Here is a 23,722-nt window from a genome sequence, read left to right as displayed (position 1 = left end):
TTGATCCACTTGTCGGTTTTCACCCTAAACCCCACGCACCCCGTGAGGTTAATGGACCATGGCGAGGCAACACCTTACTGGCTGGGGACTGCCAAGCTTAAGGCGGGCGGTAGCTGCCCAATGAGATGCAATGATCTCTCCCACCGTTGGAAGCAGCCCCTGACGTCACGCTCTACGCCAATCGAGCAAAGACTTATAACCGGTAATTGCTGCTTCCCGTGTTGTGCCGACACTGTATGGCGAAGTTGGAGTGTCCTCTCCAGTGCGCGAAGCCTGGGTAAAGAAGGTATGGAGGATAGGCTGTTACCCATGCAGCAAATCCCCCCTCTCCACGTCGCTGGAATGATCCAATGGAAAGGCAGAAGCCAATACGGTTGGTTCCAGCGGAGTTCTGGCAGGAGTTGCCAGAGCGTGACTGTGTACAGCCACAAACTGCCTCAGGGACTCCGGCTCCCGATTTTGCCTCGAGGTTGACTCCTGAAGCCTTTTCCACAACTGGATGTAGCCACAAGGCAGTGGAGGTTTGGGATCAGAGTTTTCCTTCTCTTAGATGAGCTGCCTTTCCAGGCTGACGAGGCTCATCTACCCGTTTGTCTCACCACTGCTCCCTCTTCAATTTCCTGATACCCACAAACCCCTCTCTTGCCCCTCCCCCTGCATCCCGTTTGTCTCACCACTGCTCCTTCTCCAATTTCCTGATATCCACAAGCCCCTCTCTTGCCCCTCCCCCTGCATCCCGTTTGTCTCACCACTGCTCCTTCTCCAATTTCCTGATATCCACAAGCCCCTCTTGCCCCTCCCCCTGCATCCCATTTGTCTCACCACTGCTCCTTCTCCAATTTCCTGATATCCACAAGCCCCTCTCTTGCCCCTCCCCCTGCATCCCGTTTGTCTCACCACTGCTCCTTCTCCAATTTCCTGATACCCACAAGCCCCTCTCTTGCCCCTCCCCCTGCATCCCGTTTGTCTCACCACTGCTCCTTCTCCAATTTCCTGATACCCACAAGCCCCTCTCTTGCCCCTCCCCCTGCATCCCGTTTGTCTCACCACTGCTGCTTCTCCAATTTCCTGATATCCACAAGCCCCTCTCTTGCCCCTCCCCCTGCATCCCGTTTGTCTCACCACTGGTCCTTCTCCAATTTCCTGATACCCACAAGCCCCTCTTGCCCCTCCCCCTGCATCCCGTTTGTCTCACCACTAGTCCTTCTCCAATTTCCTGATACCCACAAGCCTTAAATCTAAAGACTTGCCTGTATTCATTTTAAGGCTAGATACTAGGGCGGGGGCCAGACATTTTTGTTTCTCTAATTTGAAGATTACTCAATCCTGTTTTGGTACATGGTTTCTCAATACTCAAACATCTAATGTTAGATTCTCTGCATATATTCTCCGACAGCTTTGACAGCGCAGTAGGAGCTACAATTATATCTTTTATCCCAGTGGTCAAATCTTTCTAGCTTTTTGTGCTTGAATAAAAAATTCTTCTATGGTTTGAATGTACACAAATTCTCACCTAGATTGTTCTGGAAATGAGTTGTCTAACATATTTCTAAAGGAGTATGAACAGCTAATCTGGAAAGCCCTTAAGGCTTTCCTTAAGCCTTAAATTCATCTTAAGGCTGAACCCATAGGGTGTTTAGAATTAAAATCAGATTATTCTTCGATTTACCATTTTAGCAACCACTAGAATAAAAAAAAAATCTTATTGAAGCAAGAAAGGATTCTGAGCTTTCAAGTATGGATTTTCTTATCCCCAAATATCTCATAATATATTCATTATTTTGACACTAATAGTTTTAATACTTACAGATCGAACAACTTCACTGATCAGGATAACTGGTGTCCTCTTGCTTGAGTTTGATGGTAAGATCCACCGACTATACAACTCAAGGAGAAACTGAGAACAAGAATGTATATCCACACCAGCACGGTGTTTCCTATAACCAGACATGTGCACAATTAGTATGCTATTACAGCAACAATTCTTTCAAAATAATTAAAAATGTTCACTGGTTGATGAGGGCATGCAGATTTTACCCACAAAATAAAACTTGAGAACCGCTTCTAACTGAAGGTTATTCAAGTGGCAAAGAAAACAAAAATATTCAAAAACCTGGAATTGATGGGAGAGGATGGTGGTGAAGAAGGAGCAGGCATCTCACTCTCATCGTCTTCATCTTCATCCCACTCTTCTTCCCGCAACGGAGTAATGTTATTTCCAAGCCACATGGAGTGGATGGAGACCTTACACAGCGGACAAAGGAATTTAAGACGTAATGAAATTTTCATTTTAAATCGTTCATCCATTTAAGTTTAATACAATTTTAGAATATATATGTTACAGAAACTTTAATTAGCACAATTTTATTCAATGTCTACAGAAATGCTGCTGAACTGAACTCATTAATATTTTGTTTCCTAACGTACCACTCACCAGGCAGTGTGTTCTGCCCTCTTATGGAGCCCATGTATTTATTCCGTTCCTGATTATTGCATTGGTTTTTATGTTGGAGAAGGACCAAGCTTTGTTTTAAAGTGCTGATTAACAAACAGTATATTCTTAGATATATAACCATGCTTGTGTATGCTCTAAAACAGGGGTGCCCAAACCCCGGCCCTGGGGCCACTTGCAGCCCTCTAGGCCTCTCAATGGGACTCTAAGTGAGCCCCTAGTCTCCAATGAGCCTTTGGCCCTCCAGAGATTTATTGTAGCCCACACTGGCCCGACGCAACTGCTCTCAGCGTGAGGGCGACTGTTTGACCTCTCACGTGAGTTGTGGGATGAGGGCTCCCTCCGCTGCTTGCTGATTCACGTTTGTGATGCAGTAGTGGCAGCAAAGGAAAGGCCAGTTTTGCTTTGTGCAAGGCCTTGAGCGATTGCAAGACCTTCATTCATTCATATAAGTTCATCTTTAATATATTCATTTATGTAAACTTAAGTAAATTTATTCAAATTTTAAATGTAAATTCTATTCCCCCCGGCCCCTGACACAGTGTCAGAGAGACGATGTGGCCCTCCTGCCAAAAACTTTGGACACCCCTGCTCTAAAAAGAGCAGTATTAGGAGTGAGGTTTCCGTGTCCCCAGAAGATTGACATAACGGTGCTGGGATGTGTGGCTACAGCTTTCTCATCAACAAAGTTAATGAGATCACACACTGGTAGTGCTGCCCCTTCATTCTGTTTTGAGTTACTATTTCTGTCTTCCCTAATTAATAATGCTAAAATTATCATTCAACTATGCTTCTTAAAGCTGATACCAATAATACAATGGTTAGTTCTTGATGTAGGTATTTGAACAAACCTGTCCTAGCTTATAGCCCATATTTCCCATTTCACGTTCTGTATTGATCTGCAGCAAGAGCTTTTCATGGCCAATAAGAGTACCTGAAATAAAGAGACAAAACAAAATTGTTTTAAATGAAATCCTATGCAAGCCTAAACACTTTCCTGATCCTAAATTCCTGATCCTAAAGGATCTGTCCTGGGACTGGTGCTTTTCAACCTCTTCATAAATGACCTGGAGACAGGGTTGAGCAGTGAGGTAGCAAAGTTTGCAGACGACACCAAACTTTTCCGAGTGGTGAAGACCAGAAGTGATTGTGAGGAGCTCCAGAAGGATCTCTCCAGACTGGCAGAATGGGCAGCAAAATGGCAGGTGCGTTTCAATGTAAGTAAGTGTAAAGTCATGCACATTGGGGCAAAAAATCAAAACTTTAGATATAGGCTGATGGGTTCTGAGCTGTCTGTGACAGATCAGGAGAGAGATCTTGGGGTGGTGGTGGACAGTTCGATGAAAGTGTCGACCCAACGTGCAGCGGCAGTGCAGAAGGCCAATTCTATGCTTGGGATCATTAGGAAAGGTAATGAGAACAAAATGACTAATATTATAATGCCGTTGTACAAAGTGATGGTAAGGCCACAGCTGGAGTATTGTGTCCAGTTCTGGTCACTGCATCTCAAAAAAGACATAGTGGAAATGGAAAAGGTGCAAAGAGAGCGACTAAGATGATTACGGGGCTAGGGCAACTTCCTTATGAGGAAAGGCTACAGCGTTTGGGTCTCTTCAGCCTAGAAAAGAGACGCCTGAGGGGGCACATGATTGAGACATACAAAATTATGCAGGGGATGGACAGAGTGGATAGAGAGATGCTCTTTACACTCTCACATAACACCAGAACCAGGGGACATCCACTAAAATTGAGTGTTGGGAGAGTTAGAACTGACAAGAGAAAATATTTCTTTACTCAGCGTGTGGTTGGTCTGTGGAACTCCTTGCCACAGGATATGGTGACGGCATCTGGCCTGGACGCCTTTAAAAGGGGATTGGACAAGTTTCTGGAGGAAAAATCCATTACAGGTTACAAGCCATGATGTGTATGCGCAACCTCCTGATTTTAGAAATGGGCTATGTCAGAAGGTCAGATAGAAGGGAGGGCACCCGGATGAGGTCTCTTGTTATCTAATATGGTCCCTGGGGCATTTGGTGGGCCACTGTGAGATACAGGAAGCTGGACTAGATGGGCCTATGGCCTGATCCAGCGGGGCTGTTCTTATGTAAATTTCTGCTTTTGTGCGAAACAAGAAGGCATAGCATCAGGAAAGCCCATTCGGTTAGAGAGAGAGTCACTGAAGTTGATGATCAAATTCTTCATGGCAGAGCTCCCAATTCCCCAAAACAGGACAGGACAGGGATAAAAGCACGAGAAATTCACAAAAAGAACTTCTAGTAAGAAAATGCCCATTTTCTCCAACTGAAGCGGGGGGAGGGGTTAATTTATCTTCAGGTTAAACAGACTTAACATAGGAGTTCCTTGAGGAGGGGAGGGGACAGCAGCAGTGAGCAGACGTTCCTTTCTCAAGCTCTTGGAGAGCACTTTGTTTTTCCCCAAAACCTGCGGATCTGAGGAGACCTGGGCATTGTTTGTCAGGAGAGACAAACTCCACCATGTGATGGCATGATTTCTGAGGAGAAAAGCCCAGTCAGGGGGCTTTCCCAGGAGATTCCGCTGTCTTGGCAGTAATTGTGAAGAATTCATGTTGAATTAAGCTGAAGGCCCCAGCAAGGAAAGACTTTGAAAGACTTAAGTAAGTGTTATTCCGTTTGTGTATGCCTGGCATGGATTGAGTAATTGACTGCCTGATTTGGTTTTTTTGGCTGTGAGAAGAAGAGGGGGGGGAGGTTCCTCCCCCCTCAGCTGTTTATCAGTGTGAGGAGAAATCATAGAAGAGATTTACCAAGCTTGTTAGGGTTATCTGAAAATATAATTACAACTTTATAACTTTGAATTTCGGTGGACTACATATTAATTGTCCTTGGATAAAGTTTGTGTATTGGAGCGTTTATTGTCTTGATTTGATACTTTCGTTTGGGATTGCCTGAAAACGGCTGGATGTTTTGACATTCTTGCGGACTGAGGAATGTCGGTTGCCAAGGCTACAAGTATAGTTAAGAGATAAGAGAACACAAACAAAACAAGAACAGTGCACCAGTGACATCTCGTGGATTTAAAAAGACATTGCAAGAATTGGATTTCTGTTTATAAGTGGAGCAAGGAAGATGATACGCTGTGGACATCTAGTGGTTTTAAAGAGCGTTGCGAGCAAAGGATATTTGAGTTCCATAGGAAAGAAGAATGAAGATGGTGGGTAAGAAAGTCCGAAGGTTGCCAGCATCAGAGATGGGATTGGGAAAATTAGTACAAGAGGAAGCATAAGGGAAAGACTGGAAACAGACTATGCAAGACAACATGGAAAAACTGTTGGCAATGGTGCAGCAACAAATAAATCAATCTGCACAGATTCAAGACAGTGTGGATGTTTTAACTAAACAATTAGATGAACTAAGTCGACACCTGATGGATGTGAAAATTACACCAGAAGAAGATAAACAAGAGATTGAGAGATTGGGACAAAAGATAAGAAAAGACCAAGCTAAAATATCGGAGATAGAAGAAAATCAGCATGATGCAGAGACAGCAATGGAAATTCAGATGGATAGTGCAGCTCCAGTGGTGAGGATACAAAATATACCAGAAGAGAAAGAAGAAGATACATCACGACGGATTGTTAGATTAGTATCAGAATGGATTGATACACTGAAGGAGATACCTAAAGAATTGGATTCAGCGAGAAGAGTGAGCACTTTTTATTTGAGAAAACACGAATTACCAAGAGAAATTCATGTGAAGTTCATCAGAACCTTTTACAGAGATAAACTGCTGAAGGCTTCACAGGAAAAGAAATGGACAGTGGATGACAATAAAGCTAGAATTCTGAGACATGTTCCATGGAGAGTGAGGAAGAAGAGAAAAAAGAAGAATTGTCAAGGCAAGGTGTGGAGACCGGCTGGTGGATGCGCCAATAATTATTTCAAAATTTGGGAGAGACAAATAAGAAGGTTTCTATATGGAATAGATGCCATTTGATAGACTATTGCTAGAAACAAAAGAAAAATATAAAAAAGTATATATTTTTATTGGATTTTGAGACGTAAGAAAAAATAATGTATGATAAAATGGGCATAAAATAAAGACCATAATATCACAATAGATCAATGGGAACAGATCTAGAAGCACGATATAAAATTTATTAGAGCAACAAATTTTAAAGAAAAGATATATAAAATGTTTTATAGATGGTATATGACACAAAAAACTGGTAAAAATGAAACAGAATATATCAAATAGTTGTTGGAAGTGTAAATGTGTGGAAGGAACATGTGGTGGATATGAAAAAAAATGCAAATCTATTGGAGAATGGTAAGAAATTTAATACAAGAGATTGTTGAATTTATGATATCGCTGAAACCTGAATTATTTTTGCTTAATATTATTTTAGATGTTATAAAGAAAATGATGTGTATTTAGTTATTATGATTTTAATTGTAGTGAGGATTTTATATGTTAGATATTGGAAGGATTTTAAAATATTAATGAAAGATGAATTAATAGAGAAAATAATGAGGCAATGGACAGGCATTCAGAAATTTTGGATTAATTACAAAAACTGACACAAATTGAGCAATGGAAATCTTTTTATGCTTGGTTGAAAATGAAGTTTTAGAAATATATAATAGGGCATTTAGATGATTGTATTACAAATATAATATATTTGATATGATATAATAGACGGATGAATGAAAAATTATATTAAGTGGTAAATTTAGAAGAGGAAATTGATTAAGATATGTAATTTATTAGTTGTAGTGATACATGATAATGATATATGATTTCCTGCACCCCTTTTTTGTGTGTGTAGTGGTGTTATTTTTTTTGTGTTATGTGTTATATGTGTTTGTTTATATTGGCTTTTGGAAAATAAAAAAAAAAAGCTGGAGCATCAGTTGATTCTGCCTCCTGACGCAAGCAGCTGCCCTGAATGAAAATGAATGCTGTTCTGTCTCTGTAAAAGATACACACAGGTACTGTGGTCACAACACAGTAGTGACCATTTCTACTGATGAGCTCAATGTACAGAGGAGTATTCGGCTTGTTGCAGGTTGCACCATCAGTTTGTGCACCTAATGGCTGTTTTGATAAAAATGGAAAACTGAACCAAGACATGTTCATGAAACAGAACTGCTCATACTAGCTTAGTTGGAAATGTGGTGCTGTATTTGTATATACAAAACAGAGAATTTCTGTCCAGGCCATAGTACCACAGATGTGGATGAGTGTGGCAATTCCATTGTGTCACATCCTGACCAAGGGCTCAAACCTATCCAACTTTCCAATGCCAGTGCAGCGGCAATGCAGCCATGAGGAAAAGGAACAAACATTCCCTTACCTCCGAGGCCTCTGTGACTGTCCCCCTAATGCAGCATGCAGCGCATGCCCTGTTGGCATGGCTGCACCAGTGCTGGAAATGGGATAGGATTTGGCCCTAAGGCTGCAATCCTATATACACACTTACCTGAGAGTAAATTAACAGGGTTGCTTCTACATAAACATGAATAGGATTGCAATGAAAGCCACAAGAGGAGCGAGATGCCATTCTACAAATTGTGAATGCAATTTTGGGCTGCGTTAACATGTGCTATGCCGAGAATATAGAAGTGATATGGGTTGGCATATCCCATTTGTGACATCACATTTCAATGATGTTGTCAATAAATGGGAGAAACTTCCTAAGGAATGAATCAAGATGATTAACGTTTAGGACCTTCAGCATTAAGATTAACAAAGGACTGGGAAAAATCAGATTTTACTCAATCCATGAAAACTATCACAAAGAGGAGGACAGTTGGTCTTGCTCTGGAGTCAAAGACCGACCTATGTAGTGAGTTCAAGCAGAACAACAAAGTCTCACACCCCGTCACGTGTTATACATTTACTCTGCTTTCATCTTGCAATAACTGCTTTTGTATTTTAATAACCCTTGCAGAGCTTGAGCTGCTAATAGGAAGCAGAACTATATAAGCAACAAATGGGTACACACCTGTAGCAGAAGGGGACAGAGATGGAACAGGATCCCAGGCCTGGTACAAGTGGTGAGTCGCAATGTTGTCTCTCTTAGATGCCATCTCCTGTATTTCTTGCTCCACAATTCCTCTGATGACACTCAATTTCCTTCCAAACCTGAAGCTCAGTAGAATTAGTTATAAATAGTAAAAGCATTTTTTATAAAGTCTTTCTAGTGAAATTATTATACCAGCTGTATGTGTTTAAATTAATATTTAAAATCCAAATGAACAATATGCCTAAACTTAAATTTGCTTTGAACTGAATTATGCCTCAAAATTCAAGAAACTGCCATGAAAACTGAAAGGTTAACTCCATACAGATGCAACTTTTCCTTTAATGACATAAGGAAATCTGGTATGTGCAAAAGGCCTGCAAAGTCCCCCTGCATACTTCTAAAAGGGTATGCGCGCGCCAGCTATCCCTCTTCCACCCAGTACCTGGGAACTGGGTAGGGGATAGGCAACAGTCCTCCCTCATTGGCATCACTATTCCTATAGATGGAGGCATGATGGAGGACTTGCATCCATGGATGCCACCTGTTCCCCATAATCATCTGACTGAGCCATGAGTCTCCTGGCTGGGTTACTGTACAAAAGAGGGAGTGAGAAAGGAGTGACAGCTGGATTTACCTTTACCTTTCATTTCATTTCCCTTTATGAGGTATAAAAATAAATACAAATAGACAAAGAACAAAAATGGCCTGCCCCTAACACAGGGGTTCCTACAAGCTCATATATCAGCAGCTCTATGAGGAACAGCAGATTTAACTTGGGTGTCTCTGAATAACAGCATAGAGATAATCAGCAAACTGGGTAATAGATGGTTTGTCAGAAGCAGAAAGGAGGAAATGCAAAATTATATCATCGCATCTCCCTGAGTAGCAGGTCGGTAATGGATTCAGAAAAACAGTATGTAAGTCTTCATACCAAAGACGACAACACCCTTGGTGGTTTGCCACTATTGCCCTATCAACCTGTCATGGGATGAAGCTGAGTCTGCTGCAATTGATCGAGTACAATGGAGAATGCTTACTGCCCAATGTGCCGAATGGCATGGGAGGATCTAGGGAATTTGGGAGAGGGTCATTTATCAAAAGGACCATTGGGAGATGTGAGCCCTGTACTGATAGCACAGTGTGCCTTGTCAAGTGTCAAAAAACCCATGGTGTGCCTTGACAACTTTACTGCCTTGCCAGCGTGCCATGAAATGAAAAAGATTGAAAATCACTGATTTAGGTGTAAGTCTAAGTCAGGGGTGTCCAAAGTTTTTGGCAGGAGGGCCACATCATCTCTCTGATACTGTGTCAGGGGGCCGGGGGAAAAAAAGAATTAATTTACATTTAAAATTTGGATAAATTTACGTAAGCTTACATAAATGAATATATTAAAGATGAACTTATATGAATGAATGAAGGACTTGCGATAGCTCAAGGCCTATAAAAGGCCTTGCACAAAGCAAGGTTGGTCTTTCCTTTGCTGTCGCTACTGCATCACAGACATGCAACAGCAAGTAGTGGAGGGTGCCCTCATCCCACAACTCACGCGAGAGGTCGAACAGTGGTCCTCACACTGAGATCAGTTGCATTGGGCCAGAGCGGGCTCCAACAAATTTCTGGAGGGCCAGAGGTTGATTGGAGACTGGGGGCTCCCTGAGGGCTGCACTGAGGGCCGCAAGTGGCCCCAGGGCCGGGGTTTGGGCACCCCTGGTCTAAGTCATACCAAGGACAAAAAAAAAAAATACATGCCAGGGATTCAATAGGTTACAGTCACAGCATCTATCCACCACCAGGCTCCAGTTAAATCTAGCAGACAGCTGTTTTGATGGAAATAGCTCATACATTGCATCAAGCTAACGTATAAGCACAATGGACCTCGGGGTCTTCAATGAGATACAGGTATCTGGGGGAAGCTGGATTTGTAAAATGGTACTCAAGTAAAAAGGAAGACAGCCTGCTGCTGCTCCAATGAGGCAGCCAGAAGTCAGGGCCCAGGTCCAATGGGAAGGCTTAGAAGGCCATAGGGATTAAGAGCAGCTCATCCTCTTTTTCCCCCCAGTGCCATTTTCCAAATCCTGCTGCCACTGCTCCTCCACTACCCAGTAAGTCAGCCAAGGACCCAGGAAGCAACAGGGAGGAAGAGGAGAAGCAGCAGACTGTCCTTTTTCATTCTCTAACAGTGGTAGGGAGCAACAGCAGATTCTCAGTGCCTCGACAGATGGCTGGGTATAGGCGTGGTCTCTTTCAGGTGTCCCAGGCATGCACGCCACCAGTAAAGCCACCCCAATTTTTACAAATGGACACATGAAATGTAGCTAAAATTGGGAAAGGAATTAGGGGAAGACAGAGTTAGGATGAGAACTGCCATATAAAGTCAGAAAGACCAACATCTGAAAATACCTTGTATCCAGTACTTTTAAAGCTTTGTTTCGAGGTTGCTGTTCTAAGCAGCTGACTGCTGGGTTGCCTGCAAGTGGTATCGTCATTGCACTCAACACCAATGATGTTATGGCTTGAACAGCCAGGACATTTATTTGGGTCCTTTCTGTGTCCTCCTGAATGGAAAAAAATCATGTACTATGTCACAAGAGAAATCTAAGTTTAAACCATAACTTGGTATCTACCTTCCTCCTGGCAGAGCACCAGAGACTATTGCACCTACAACTGAGCTCTTTTTTCCCCTTCTATTTTTACAATGTCACTTTGAGTAGATTTGGCCTCATGTAAACCTTCACACCAGTGTTTCTTGAACTGTAGGCCAGGACCCACAAGGTGGGTCGCGGGCCAATTTCAGGTGGGTCTCCATTCATTTCAATATTTTATTTTTAATATATTAGACTTCATGCTACCAAGGTATGTGACTGCATTTACAGATCTGTACTTTTAACAGGCTACTATGTGTAGGCTTTTAACAATGCTAGTAAATGGGACTTACTCCTGGGTAAGTGTGGGTAGGATTGCAGCCTAGGATTGTTAAAACTCTTCCTGTTGAAGATGTCACATCTAGTCATGATATCACTTCTAGTGGGTCCTGACAGATTCTCATTCTTAAAAGTGGGTCCCAGTGCTAAAGTTTGAGAACCACTGCTCCACATCATTTTTCCCCCTTTAAAACTATATAGCTCCAGGAGACAAGATGATTAGCAAGTAGAAGAAAATATGTAAGCTGTTTTGAGCCCATGGAATAAGAATAAAAGAAAATCAGTAATTTTCAATGAACCAAAAAGTGAGAAAGGCCAAATTCACAAAGAAGCCCAGAACTGTACCTGACTAGACAAAATTACTATCTTCTTAACAAAGCTCAGATTTCCAGCTAAATAATATACGAAGTTAGGCTTTATCATTTTTCTTCTAAGCTGCCATCTACTATTCACTTTCCCTGGCAGCCCCTGATGGTTTCCAGAACTGGAGTCATCTTGATTATCCCATTGTTTTTCTGCAAAGGCAGGAAGCTCTGTCCTTAGATAGAGAGCGTCTCCTATGCTGCCCTTCATACCTTTTTACTCCAAGCATGTTAGCAGGTTCAGCAAGACCAGCTTGCTATTTACCCTTTTAAAGGGAGGGATGGAGGCCTGAAACACCCCATTGCCCTCATTCTCCCCAAAAAGGCACTTTTTTAAAGACATTCACAGGTGCAGAGGGTTTTTTTAGACATTTGCAGCCCTGCAGAGGGCTCCCCAGACACCAGGTGCTGGCTGCAGGTAAGTTAAAAACCCTCTTCCCGTCCCCGGCAGCAGCATGATCCTGGGAATTATGTTGTTGCCTTAGCCCTTCCCCTGCACATACTTAGTTTGGGTCTCAAACTCCCAAGGAGTTTGAGAACATATGGTCTCAGGTGCTGGGGAACTTGAACTGGGCTTGAGGCTGAAATTCACTTTGCTAATTTAAGGAATAATTAATAACTGTTAGAAAACAAGGATTCTGACAGAACACTGCAACTAATATTGAAGTTATGTACTGAGAAGCTACACACTTGGTAGGAGCTGAAATTAAGAGAATTAATGCAAACATAAAATCACTCATGAGATTATTTTACCTCTTGCTGGTTTTCCTCTTGATCCATTACAATTGGTTGGGTTACAAGGACACCAAGAAGAGTAGCCCAAGTCTCTTCAAACTGCATGCGGTTTGTCCAGCCTACAGACAGAATCACACAGAGGACAAATTTGAGTTTCTCTTGTTACAGCTTTACATTAGCAGTAAACAAACTTGTTAAAAATCTGCAAACTACATGTGACCATGTATTCGGAGCATTTGGTAGGGAACATAGATATCAATATACCCAAAACTCCACCCTTGATGATGAGGACAAAAATCAATATTTATGTGTATCATTTACAAAACTTGCATTTGTAAGAACTGATGCAAAATTCCTAGCGGTTACTGGAAGTTCTCCTACAAATAAACTCTTGTAGACCTGGCTGCCACAAAGCATTCTGGGGTGCTCCCTGGCTACCTTTCGCAGTTGTTCGGAAGATGAATGCACCTAATGACAGGATTCGCAAAATGCACCCCCATTGTTGAGCAATGCATACTTGTATAAATAAAGTACTGTACAGGTGCAGCCTATTTATCCATGGATTTTTTATCTGTGGATTTGTCTCAACGCGAATGGGGTGGGGGTACTGAAAGTCACACACACCTTTGCCCTGTGCTGGCCTCTCGATCCGTTTCCAGGCAGCCCAAAACACTGCAAAAAGGCTCCGCCTCGCCCAGGCAGGGAAATAGCCCTGGAGCCATGGAAGAGGCTCCCCTTGCAAAGGAACAGTAACATTCCTGGAGCCCCTGAGCCAGCCGAGGCTGAAGAGGGGAAGGGGTGTGTGGAAAACCTCTGTAGCCAGAACACGTACAGCAAGGCAGAGCTCTCTCCCTCTCTCTCTCTCACTCACACACACACATACAAGCCGCTGCAATAGCAACAGAAGGGATTGCTTTAAAAAACCCCGGGAGTGTTTGCCAAGCCTTGGAGAGACAGGTGAGGGTGAGCAGAGAGCTGGACTACAAATCCCAGAATGCTCTGGGGCAGAGGAGTTTCCATGATGGCTGCAGCCAGGGAGGGCTGCAGGAGCAGTAGCAGCGAAGAGGAGGAGGACCTGCAGTGCTGTCGGGAGGCTGCCTGGGACACAGAGGACTCCCAAGCAAGCTCAGGATCCCACCTGTGAAAGGGGAAGGCAGGGGGAGGGGATTGATAACAGCTGCCTTAGTGTCCTTCCATCCGGAAGTGTCAGGCTGTAGGCTGTATTTGCATAATTCTATGGGATTTTGCACAACTGATTTTTTGTTAATCACGCTGAGTCACGGAACCGAACTAACGCGGATAAATAGGCTGTACCTGTATTCAGCATCTGATCAATTAAAGAAACCCCATATGCTGCACAACTGGGTACAGCGGAGCAGCAAACAGAACACAGGCATAAGTCCCTCAGATAAGTAAAACAGTGGTTCCCAACCTGGTATTCATGTACTCCCATGGACACTCAACAGGACCTTTAGGGGTACTTGAAAAAGAATGGAATAATGGCAGAAAAAGGCAGGTCCTGCTCCAGAATGCTTTGCAGGGCCAGCAAGGCAGGAAGGGAGGTAGCTAGTTGGCTGTGAAAGCCCCACCAATAGCTAGTTTTTGGTCATCAATTCATGTATGAACCAGTGATTGAAAACCAGCACAGTAAAAAAGCTGATACATAATATGGAAAGTGATCAATCACCCAGAATTTCTCAGCACACTTCTGGTGCAAAACAGTGCAAAGGCAGAGTCTTCTGTTCTTCAAACAGATAAAAAGAGAAAATATGTGATAAATACATGAAGTCTGGGCTTTCATATAGAGGAGATGAGGGCTTGTATTATTAATTGCAAACATTTTGCCAATATGAAGAGTACAATTTATGGAAATGGGCTGCCAAGGGATATGCAAGTGAAAAGGGTTGGGAACCACTGCAGGAGAACCATGAATCAAATCCACCTTTAAGGTGTCTGGTGTGTTAAGCCAGAAGCTCTACGTACAACATACAACCCATAACACATAACTGGGAGTGTGCAATTCAGTTCACAGCAGAGAGATGCAGTTGCATATATTTGCAACCCTTTTTACTCAGAAGTAGACCCACTGCTTTCCATGGGTGTTACTCTTGAGTAAGGGTGCATTGAATTGTAGCCTGCTTCAGATGAAAGGAGGATTCCCATCCTGGTGTTTCAAAAAACAGACCAGCTTTGCAAGCATTTGCCAAGCAGAACCAGGCTGCAGCAGAAGGAAGGAGAATAAAAGGTTAACCAATTGCTTCTAAGGAGCTGTGCCTGCCTGCTGCTTGAGAAACTTGGTGCCTGCCTGTTTGCCTGCCCTTGAGAAATGAAACTGTTCAGAGTTGAAAGGCTTTGCCCTGTGGTTGACCCGGAGATCAGGCGAAGTGATAATTTGAGCCTGATTACTTGGCAAAAATTTCACATACTATAGGCGAGTATCTACAGTAGTTTAGCCCACGGGTGCCCAAACCCCAGCCCGGGGGCCACTTGCGGCCCTTGGGGTCTCCCAATCAGGCCCTCAGGGAGCCCCCAGTCTCCAATGAGCCTCTGGCCCTCCAGAGACTTACTGGAGCCCATGCTGGCCCAATACAACTGTTCTCAGCATGAGGACGACCTCTCACCTGACCTGTGGGACAAGGACTCCCTCCACTACTTGCTGTTTCACATATGTGATGCAGCAGTGGCAGAGAAGGAAAGGCTGGCCTTGCTTTGTGCAAGGCCTTTTATAGGCCTTGAGTTACTGCAAGACATTCATTCATTCATATAAGTGCCATCTCTAATAAATTCATTTATGTAAATTTATTCAAATTTTAAATGTAAATTAATTATTTTTTTCCCTGGCCCCCGACACAGTGTCAGAGAGATGATGTGGCCCTCCTGCCAAAATGTTTGGACACTCCTGGTCTAGCCCATCGTGAACAATTTTTAAAAGGAACAAATAGTAAATCTGCCACTGAAGTATTCAATTTATTTCAATTTTTAAGCTACCTACCTAGTGTATTAATTCGATAAATGAACTCCTTGAATATTTCCCTTTCTTGAAGAAATTCTACAGGAATTTCTGGGAAAGTCGTGCCATAATCACCTGTTGGCTGTGGAGACCAACCCAGTTTCCAGACCTGGTACAACACACAAGGAGAATATTAATGTCCTATAGTCAGGTGATGATGCTTTCCTGTGTACTCCAACTCTTCTCTTGATACAAGATAAAAAGGTACTTTAATATTAATCACATCTCTGCATGGTGCATATTTTGAACTTATTTCTCAGCAAATGAAATTTGCCTCAATTGGTCAGCTTCTCTTCTAGCCAATGAAACGGCTGCAAACCCTAAAGGACAACAAGGAACCCTTCCAGTGACAAATACAAAGACCACTACACATCAGGTAGGCTGGTCCAGGATAAGCAATTTCATGTGAGCTGCCGGGGCCACACAGCTTAGCCCTCAGGTTTTAAATCTACCACTCAGAGAGCCTTCAGAAGAAGATGGATTTTGCCATCACTGATTGGAGGACAGTAGCACAGTAAATGTATATTTCATTCAAAAGTTGTCTACCATGCTTGCCTGTCATGTCACTGAGCATGGAACACTACCTTCAAAGTAGATGGATGCCTTTGTTGTAGCAAATCATTTTCCCATAACACCTGGCAGGTCCTTTACCACAACACTACCTAGGCCTTTAGTTCCCAAACTTACCAGGGTCATGGTGCCTCTTCTTGGCTCAGTCAGGTGTCACCATTTTGGATCTTGCAAAATCTCATGAAGTCCAAGATGGTGATGCCCAAATCTCACAAGATACAAAAGTGAGATGCAATGTGGCAATGCCTGGCTGAGCTGGTAGGAGAGGCGATAAGGGACATCCCATGATTCCACCAAGTGTGTGCCATGGCACCCGAAGACACTGCAGCACACAGTTTGGGAACCAAGGGTCTAGGATGAAAAGAATAGACACAAGAAGTGTCTATCGAGGAGATGTTATCTGAATAGTAATATATATCTCATGATGCTCAGTCCCTGCATCATTTACCATCTTTCTCCCCTCCTCACCTTATCGCAGGTAGATTAGGAGGATTGTGTTAAGAGTAGCAACTAGGTCATGTTGTAACAAACTCTGGAGCAGTTTCTTTGAAACATGGCCATAACATTGCACACAACTGCTTTCATAATGATTCTGTCTTTGTCATTTGGTTTCATTATACCTTATGGTCTTAGAAGAAAGAGAGCCACCAATTAATTTTAATTTTTTTTTAAGAGAGCAAAAATGGCACACAGATCAACATCTGCCCTCATTCCATAACTGTGGAAAAGTTTTAAGAGAAAAGGATTAATGTAGTGGAGGTGCAGGGATGGGAAAGATAGGCCTCAAGTGAAAAAAGACAAAGGCAACCAACCTAAATACATTACAGAGTGCTAATGAAGCACATGATGGAGACAAAGTACCCTTTTCTAGCTTTAACTTTTATTTTGCTATTTATAAACCTGTTCCACTCAATTTTGTGGTCCCTCTTTCATAAACATCAGAACATTGCCTTGTCTTTGAAGTAGTATCCACTGGCTGACCAGTCAACAGTCAGAATGAAGACATGTTGACTTCTTCATATTTTTAACAAGCTGAAGATTCCTGTGTCCAAAACAGAAAAGCAGACTCTACTACTATTAGTAGTAGTACTATAGTATTTGTCAAAAGGGATTCTCATAGGACCCCTATGGAATTTCCAAGAGTGGAAAGGCGAGCACATTTATAATAGTTTAAGAGTACTGTATTTGAAAGGGGGGGGGGAGAAGACAACATATAATAAGCCTCAGAACAAAAACTAAAGATTAAGCATGCCACAATAATGATCAGCAATAACTTTAGCAGATAAACACGTACCAAAGGAGGAACTCTTGCATAGCTGTTTACTAAAGGCAGCCTGGACAAGCTGATGATGATGTTCTTAATGACAGGGGTGAGAAATGCTGGGATATGGTTGTTTCTCTTGTGTCCCAAAGCCAAGACAGATTGCAAACATTCCACTAACTCAGCTACTATTTCACAAGTTGCTGCAATATACTCAAATTCTTAAATTGGGAGAAACAAAAATTCATTGTAGAATACTCCAACACATACGAACACACTACATTCTATATAGTACCAAATTCATGGATAGACTTTAGGATGACCAAATAGTTGAACTTTCTTTAAACAAGACAAACTAACACAGTGGTTCCCAAACTTTTTAGTGCCATGACCCACTTTTTAAAATGACAATCAGAACCCACCTAACACTTAAGAATGGATGTCATTAAGCAGGAAGTGACATCATTAAGCTGGTGATGGCCAGAAATAAGCACTTTGTTCTCACCTAGGAACTCATTAACTGCAAAGGACAGAAGAGAAGATATGCAAGCATATCATTCACTTCTCTTCTGCATTTCAACAGCAGCAAACTAGATATGCACTCATTTTGCTACAAATAAAAAAAATTAAACCGAATTGGGGCCATTCAGTTAAATTTTTCTTAACTTCTAAATGAAGATCTCTGTGAGAATCAAATAAAGTGAATAGGATATGAATCATCTAGTGTGTTCATTACTTCTACTCGTATTTGTAATTGGCGGAGAGGGGCCTCCTGGTGGCCTCCCTCTCAGCAACATCCATCCCCCCCCCCCACAGAGGGAAAGAGGTCTGCTATCCCTATTCTGCCACTTGTTCCTCACTGGGCTCCAGAAGCACCTTATTACTGTGACATGACATGGGCTATAGTCAAAAAAATATTGGCAGAGGCACAAAAAAGAAGCTATTTTTTCCCTTCTTTAAATAGGAAGAAAGAAAGGTGAAGGAGTAGTAGACTTGTGAGGACTACGTGCATAGCAGCAGTTCTCACAAAGACTACAACTCCCATAAGCTCCTTATCCTCCCTTTCGGAGATGGGGGAAAAATAGCTTAATTTCTGTGCTGTCTCTGCCAAAACTTTTTCAAATATGTTCGATCTGATGAATGTAACAAAGCAGAGGCTTAGCTGTGGCGGCTTCTCTGGGTTCGCAACCCACCAATAATCAGATCGCGACCCACACTTTGGGAATGGCTGCACTAACAGAATTCATCTAGACAAGGTATCAAGAATTTAAAACGTAACACAGAACATCTCAAAATCCTATAAGATCTATTAGAGTTACTCTGAGAAAATAACGGCATAATGTTAAAATGAAAATTGCATGTTTTCCAGACAGCAGTGAATGTGGCACTACAATTAGAACTATAAAATAAGCTACAAATAAAAAAACTAGCAAATATTCTACTGGATAAATAACACTGACACGGCATGTTTATTGGGAGCATGTTCTATCCTTACTTGGTGCATGTGAATCCACTTCATCACCACTGGTAGCTTTTGCAAGACTCTTCTTCCCTTCTGGACTAAGAAGCTGATTTCCAGGTTCAACAGCCACTAAATAAAGCAAAAGCATCAAGCATTTCCCAATGCTAAATGTTTAACTTTCCTGAATATCAGAGAAGCACTCAAATTTGGAAACTTCTGCTTAAACAAAGTGAAAAATTGAGGTGCTAGAGCTTCGTAAGGCTAAACTGCATCAAACTTTGCCCTGGTATATGAATAGAAGGAGCAGCTTGACTCCCTGGGTTTCTGTATTCTTTAAACATATTCTGAAAGTACAAATACCACTTGCTCCTTTCTGTGATGTTTTTATTACAGTTTCCTTAAGACAAATTCATATGTGGACATTTGTCCTGCCAACTCATATTCTCAGCCGTCAGCTACTTAGGCTATGGCATGAAATACAGGTCTGAAGATGCCATTTTACTGCATCTCAGGGCTGCTAAGGAAAATAAGTAGTCCACAGGATACATTCTCTGGGGCTTGTAGAAAAAAAAATACAATGGATGAATCAGTCCCTAGAGGGAAACTATAAAGCTGTAAGGAAGATGCCTCAGGGATGTTCAGTTTGCTCTAAGAGTTTTTCATGCCGCTTTCATCTGGTTAGCCCACCTGCTTCTATGATGAATCTGATACAGTTGATTAAGGAACAGGCATGTGTCATATACGCAGCCGAAGCCAGCAAGTTCCACAAATTGGATTGTTGTAACATCAGACAGCAGCAATCCAACACAGCCTGGAGATCTAGGCTTAGTGGAATATGTTCATGTATTAAATGCAATGAAAGTATCTGTAGAAGAAAGAATTGCAGTGCATGATAATCTTATTTTTCTATAAAGTACATTCCACAACACCTATTTTTGAATGAGCCCAATGGATTGTCAATAACAGGATTCCAGGTGACTTTAAAAGGTGTTAAATTCCATCCTACCTGCACTTACTTTCCTAAACTAGCTGTGCAACTCCCACTCATGTAACCTTTAATATAATTTCAAAGTTTTTCCTAGATACTTAGGGCACAATCCAAAGCACCCTTGCCTGCCGATAAGTGTCGTGAAAATGCCATAAAGTACTTTCGTGCCACTACTTTCAAGATAGGCTAGCATACATCTGTGCCGATGTGGGCCCCAGGGCAGGGTGAGTTTGCACCAGCCAACCTCGGTCAGCACAAGGGTCGGGCGGGGGGTTGTGGGGAAGGCAGGGAGGAGGCAACAGGAAGCCTTTTTGGGGCGGAGGGAGGGCAGGCGGTGGGCAGGCCTGTGGGCAGGTGTGGAGCGGGAGACAGGGCCAAGAGCTGGCACTTATGCTGGATGCTAGGCCCATTCCTGGGCAGCCTGGGCCAATTTAGATGGCACAGATCCAAGTAGCCCCAATGGGGCTGCTGCAATGTTACCTGGGGTAAGGGGATTTTTATTCCCCCTTGCCCCAGACTGGCTTGCAGTCAGCCCCAAACTTGCACTGGATACAGCGCAGGCCCGCTGCAAGTTAGCACAAGTTAGAATCATGCTGCTTGACACAAAAGTATAGCAGAAAACTGTTGAATTCAAAAATCATGCAGACTGAAATATTTTCCTTATAGTTAAGAACAGCATGATAGAACCACTGCATTAAGGATCAATGTTCTGTTTGCTGCACTTCGTCTTACCTCTAATGACATTACAACAAACTTCAGAATGTCACTCTCTTTGTCAGATGGAATGCGAAGAGAGGCTGGCAGTTTGGAAAGCAGCACAAGATACTGACTTAAAGCACGAGACAGGACCATTGTAGACTGGTATGTCACTGGGTCACCTATAAAACATTACATATTTTCTGTAATAAAAACATCTAGTAAAAGTTTAAAATCTCTAGATTTGTGTGCATTCAACAGGTTTGTGTGTATCCTTCAGATTTTGAGATTAATATGAAACCTAAAGATCTGATTAGTCTCAGTATTTCTCTGCAATTTTATGCATTCTTTTTGCTAAGCTGAGGTGAAGTGCCTATAGTCAACATCAATAGGAGTAGTACGACTATACTCTTGAACTGATGTCTCCCCATTTCAGAATAACTGAAATCTAGCCCTTAACCCAGAATCAATAAATGTATTTTTATTAATGCAAAAGACAAGGTATCTTAAGTTCTAACCCAATTTTGCCCAGCCCACAGGTGTACATATTTGGTCCCTATTGCATATATGCAACTTTGGGCAAAAATGGCTTAACTTGATTAACCCTGCAAAATTGCACGAAATTGTATTCTGCGAAGTACAGCTTCTTAGTTTGAGTTACCAAAGATATCATTCAGCTTATCCCAGTACGCTGATGTTTCAACTGGTTGCAATGGCTGAAAAACATGATGGTTGGTGGGAAGTTTTTGTACCACAGCAGTCACATGACCAAGAGTTACCCTGCAGGCAGTTTCAAAAAGACTCTTCTGATCCCTAGAGATTTCATGCATGCCAAGGCTTAAGCATGGAGCTAACAGGCTTATGTTGAAATCCTGAAACAACAAACAGTAAAAGAAAGATTGCCACAAACACATTTAAATGCATAAAATGACACAGTCCAGATAAGGCTACATAATTTTTAAAGCACAGTATTTAATTATCACACAACCATTGTTGAAACTACTGGTAGCACTAATTCTAGCCAAGCCCAAATATAAAGCAGATGCCTAGGCCTCTCATGGCTTAAAGTACAACCAGAATAGGCAGAAAGATTAAATTTGGAGCATGCACAGCACAGAACACTCCTTTACCAGAATATTCTGCATACAAAATATATTTCTGTCTAGCATACAGAATTCACAACATGAAGTATATTTAGATTGTACGCATTCAGGTTTGAGCTTACTACGTAACAAAAATGTCAAAACTCTTACTAGTGGCTACCACTCTACATGTGGTAAAGTCATGCTAAGCCACATATGTGATAAAACACTGGCATATGAGAGTCTCTCTCCACTAAAGCAGAGGCTGATTTGATTGTGTACAGAAGAGAAGGATATCTAGCAAAGCCCAGGAACATATCTATGGTTAAAGAATACAAGCTGTATTCACTAGTATCAATAACTTGGAGAAAGATGGCAAATAGGGGTAGATATGTTTCGGGAGGAGGGGGGAGAAAAGGTGAATGTTGCCAACCAGTTAAGGCTCAACCGGTAGGTCACATATATTTATCAAGTATAAATATGCCATAGTAATGAAGTAACAGGCCAGCTCAGAATTTACTTTGACCATAGTTGCGCATTTATTAAGTCCTAGTGACTTCAAGTGGGAATTTTCTATTTCCTGGTTTTAAGGCTCCCAAATTTGTTTGACTGATTATGGTTTTATAAATGAACTTCCTATATTTAAATGCTAAAATTATGCATGTGAAAATCATACAAGCTGCAAGATGTGTGAGTTAGCCATAATACTAGAACCTTTGTATATCATGAAGTAATAATCCTAACTATTGCTTCTATATTTAAAAACTGATGAGCCTGAAAATATTAAATTGTTTTTATTTTAGTAAGCGAATTAGTTTGTATAACAGCATAAACAACTAATAGAAGTACGTATTAAAGTAAGCCCCTTTTCTCTTGTAAATTATCAAGGCAAGTTACCTTATGAATCATGAAAGAACTCAGTTCAGGCTGAGGAAGCCGATTCACCAATTCTGCACTTTCTAACAGAGCTGAGGCCGACTTCACATAGCACTGTGAACTCACTAGTGAAACATACCAGCCCTTTAAAGAAAATGACTAGAATTAACCATACTTTAAAAAATGAGAAACAAGCAGATCACCTTGCCCAATAGCACCCAGAATAGAAAGTTCAATTCTGTAACAAGTTTTTCAGAGTGGGAATCCCTACCCATTTAAACTTAAAATATTATTTATTATTATTATTAACAGTATTTATATACCGCTTTTCAACTAAAAGTTCACAAAGCGGTTTACAGAGAAAAATCAAATAACTAATGGCTCCCTGTCCCAAAAGGGCTCACAATCTAAGAAGATGCAAAAAGAACACCAGCAGACAGCCACTAGAAAAGACACTGCTGGGGTGAGGTAATACTGTACATTACATTAAAATACTGTAATGATTGCGGTAAATAAAAGCTTGTTATATACACAAGACATATTTTCATGTGCTACTTTCTTAACAAAGTCTTACTTTGTCTGGAACTACAGTTTCTAGAGCAGGCTGCTTCTCTCCGTCTAGTGGGTGTGAAGTTACGGAAGGTGATGGGCTAGTTGTTTCTGGGGCTATAGTAAGGCGAAACCTATCCAAAAGTGAGTAGAGTCTTTGGTGTCTGAAAATAAAATCACAGAAATGTATCCACATCACATAGGGAGTCAAGAACAAATAAAGGGAGGAAAAACCTAACTTTTCCTCTAATGTTAATTTTTGGTGATGAATTTTTTAAAAAATTCATTTGCTGCTGTATTCTTTTGTTTTATCTTTTATTCTAGTTAGCTGGTACTGAAATTCAGAATACAAATATAAAACAGTTTATTGGGCTAATGGTGAGTTTAAGAAAATCCTCAGATCTTATTTGGAAGAACTGTTGATATTTAATCCCTCTGAGAAGGAAGTATAAGATAACTTGTTTTTCTTCACAAAAGAGCATGGACACAGTACCATATTTTTCACAAGTGTTATATTCCATATATATGAGTGCACTATTATTAAAGAATTACCTTTGTGCTAATCCGCTGTTTTGAAGACATTCCTGAATTCTATCCAGTTCCTCAATTGGTAACTGAACAATGCTGTTCTGTACAAAAGCAAAAGAAGGCTGTTTGTTCACTACAGTCTCAAGAATGAAAAATATATATTTTATCAAATAAGAATAAGGCTTACCTATGATTAGCACTATCCATCTTTTGTTGCCTTAAC

The 23,722-nt window shown here is 41.6% G+C and overlaps 1 protein-coding gene across 1 annotated transcript in view; it reads right to left on the bottom strand.

Annotated features, from left to right (window-relative positions):
* Positions 1-23,722, bottom strand: part of HTT (huntingtin) — a 107,983-nt gene that overhangs the window by 14,261 nt on the left and 70,000 nt on the right. The window contains exons 45-59 of the mRNA XM_066632824.1: positions 23,524-23,600; positions 22,997-23,135; positions 22,444-22,566; positions 21,126-21,336; positions 20,501-20,646; positions 19,468-19,645; positions 18,814-18,909; positions 17,352-17,539; positions 15,470-15,596; positions 12,496-12,596; positions 10,860-11,014; positions 8,439-8,578; positions 3,304-3,386; positions 2,114-2,244; positions 1,808-1,937 (exon numbers count right to left, since the gene is read on the bottom strand). Of these exons, the coding sequence (XP_066488921.1) occupies positions 1,808-1,937; positions 2,114-2,244; positions 3,304-3,386; positions 8,439-8,578; positions 10,860-11,014; positions 12,496-12,596; positions 15,470-15,596; positions 17,352-17,539; positions 18,814-18,909; positions 19,468-19,645; positions 20,501-20,646; positions 21,126-21,336; positions 22,444-22,566; positions 22,997-23,135; positions 23,524-23,600 (2,025 nt within the window). The remainder of the gene's footprint in view (positions 1-1,807; positions 1,938-2,113; positions 2,245-3,303; positions 3,387-8,438; positions 8,579-10,859; positions 11,015-12,495; positions 12,597-15,469; positions 15,597-17,351; positions 17,540-18,813; positions 18,910-19,467; positions 19,646-20,500; positions 20,647-21,125; positions 21,337-22,443; positions 22,567-22,996; positions 23,136-23,523; positions 23,601-23,722) is intronic.

This window comes from Tiliqua scincoides, chromosome 6 (genome assembly GCF_035046505.1).
Source record: "Tiliqua scincoides isolate rTilSci1 chromosome 6, rTilSci1.hap2, whole genome shotgun sequence".
Classification (NCBI taxonomy): domain Eukaryota; kingdom Metazoa; phylum Chordata; class Lepidosauria; order Squamata; family Scincidae; genus Tiliqua; species Tiliqua scincoides.
Note: the sequence above shows the minus strand (reverse complement) of the source record. Positions and strands in the feature narration are given on the sequence as shown.